The 1,263-nt window shown below is 37.5% G+C and overlaps 1 protein-coding gene across 1 annotated transcript; it reads right to left on the reverse strand.

The window, feature by feature from the left end:
• Positions 1-486: 486 nt before the first annotated feature.
• On the reverse strand, positions 487-911 carry LOC132357521 (large ribosomal subunit protein eL22-like 1). Its single transcript, XM_059911041.1, has one exon. The coding sequence runs from the start codon at positions 897-899 to the stop codon at positions 531-533; it is 369 nt and encodes a 122-aa protein (XP_059767024.1). The 5' UTR covers positions 900-911; the 3' UTR covers positions 487-530.
• Positions 912-1,263: the final 352 nt, after the last annotated feature.

Raw genomic sequence — 1,263 nt, forward strand, 5'->3', positions numbered from 1 at the left:
CAGAAAGTATTAAAAAAAAAAAAAACAGGGGAGTACAAATGAACTTATTTACAAAACGGAAGTAGAGTAACAGATGTAGAAAACAAACTTATGGTTACCAGAGGATAAGGGCGGGGGGATAAATTGGGAGATTGGGACTGACATGTACATACTACCATACATAAAATAGATAACTGATAAGAACCTGCTGTACAGCACAGGGAACTCTACTCAATACTCCGTAATGGCCTATATGGGAAAAGAATCTTAAAAAAAAAGGAGTGCATGTGTGTAACTGACTCACCTTGCTGTACACCCGAAACTAACGCAACATTGCAAATCAACCACACTCCAATAAAAAATTTTTTTAAAAAGTATTAAAGGAAAGCCAGCACTATAAACAGCATACATTTAAATCAAAGAGATGAATGCTTAACATACTGAGTAATGTTTTTTATTCACTGATAAACTAAAGGTCCATTTCAAGATGTTTCTCTTGTGTACTTCATTTGTTTTATTAGCAAGCAAAGCCCTGAAAGGGATGGCTTCATCTAGTCCTCAGACTCGGATCCATCTTCATCTTGACTAATCTGGAAGTAACGAAGTTCATAAGTCTCCTTGTCAGATGCAACCACACGAAGCCAATCACGAAGATTGTTCTTTTTAAGGTATTTCTTGGTAAGGTATTTCAAATACCTTTTAGAGAACTGTTTCTCAGAAACAACTGTGGTTTTATTCTTGAAGCGTTCAATGTGAATGACATTCCCAAGATTTCCAGTTTTTCCATTCACTTTAACCTTCTCCCGTAGAAACTGTTCAAATTTTCCAGAATCAAAAATTCCATCTTCTACTGGATGAGCAAGGTCCAAATGAAACTTCCAGGTTGACTTCTTAGGCTTCTTGTCTTTCTTCAGCGCCATTTTGCACGCCGGCCGCGCGGTCCGAGAGCTGTTGAGTTTTATAGTAGCTCTATGTTTAACTTTTTGAGAAACTGCCAGACTGTTACATTTCTTATTTTCCAAACTCTCTATTATGAATATCTACTGCTTTTATGATCATAAAAATAAAAATTTCACAATAGACAAAAGAAACCACAAAAGTTTCTGTAGCCATCATATACTAGTTGACTCAGATAATCACTCCAGGCTCAGCCTGCCACCTTCTTGTTCACATGTTTCCTTTTCACTGGCCCCTGGTTTCTGTCGCACTGGTATTTTACTTAAATGAATGCCATCATGCTTGGAGCAGAAGAGGTGGTAACAAAAGCCCTCAGGTGAGAGTATG

The sequence above is a fragment of the Balaenoptera ricei genome, chromosome X, assembly GCF_028023285.1.
Source record: "Balaenoptera ricei isolate mBalRic1 chromosome X, mBalRic1.hap2, whole genome shotgun sequence".
Classification (NCBI taxonomy): Eukaryota; Metazoa; Chordata; class Mammalia; order Artiodactyla; family Balaenopteridae; genus Balaenoptera; species Balaenoptera ricei.

Bases quoted from the DNA above. Each gene is read 5' to 3' on its own strand.
- LOC132357521 (XM_059911041.1), bottom strand. From the start codon at position 899: ATGGCGCTGAAGAAAGACAAGAAGCCTAAGAAGTCAACCTGGAAGTTT.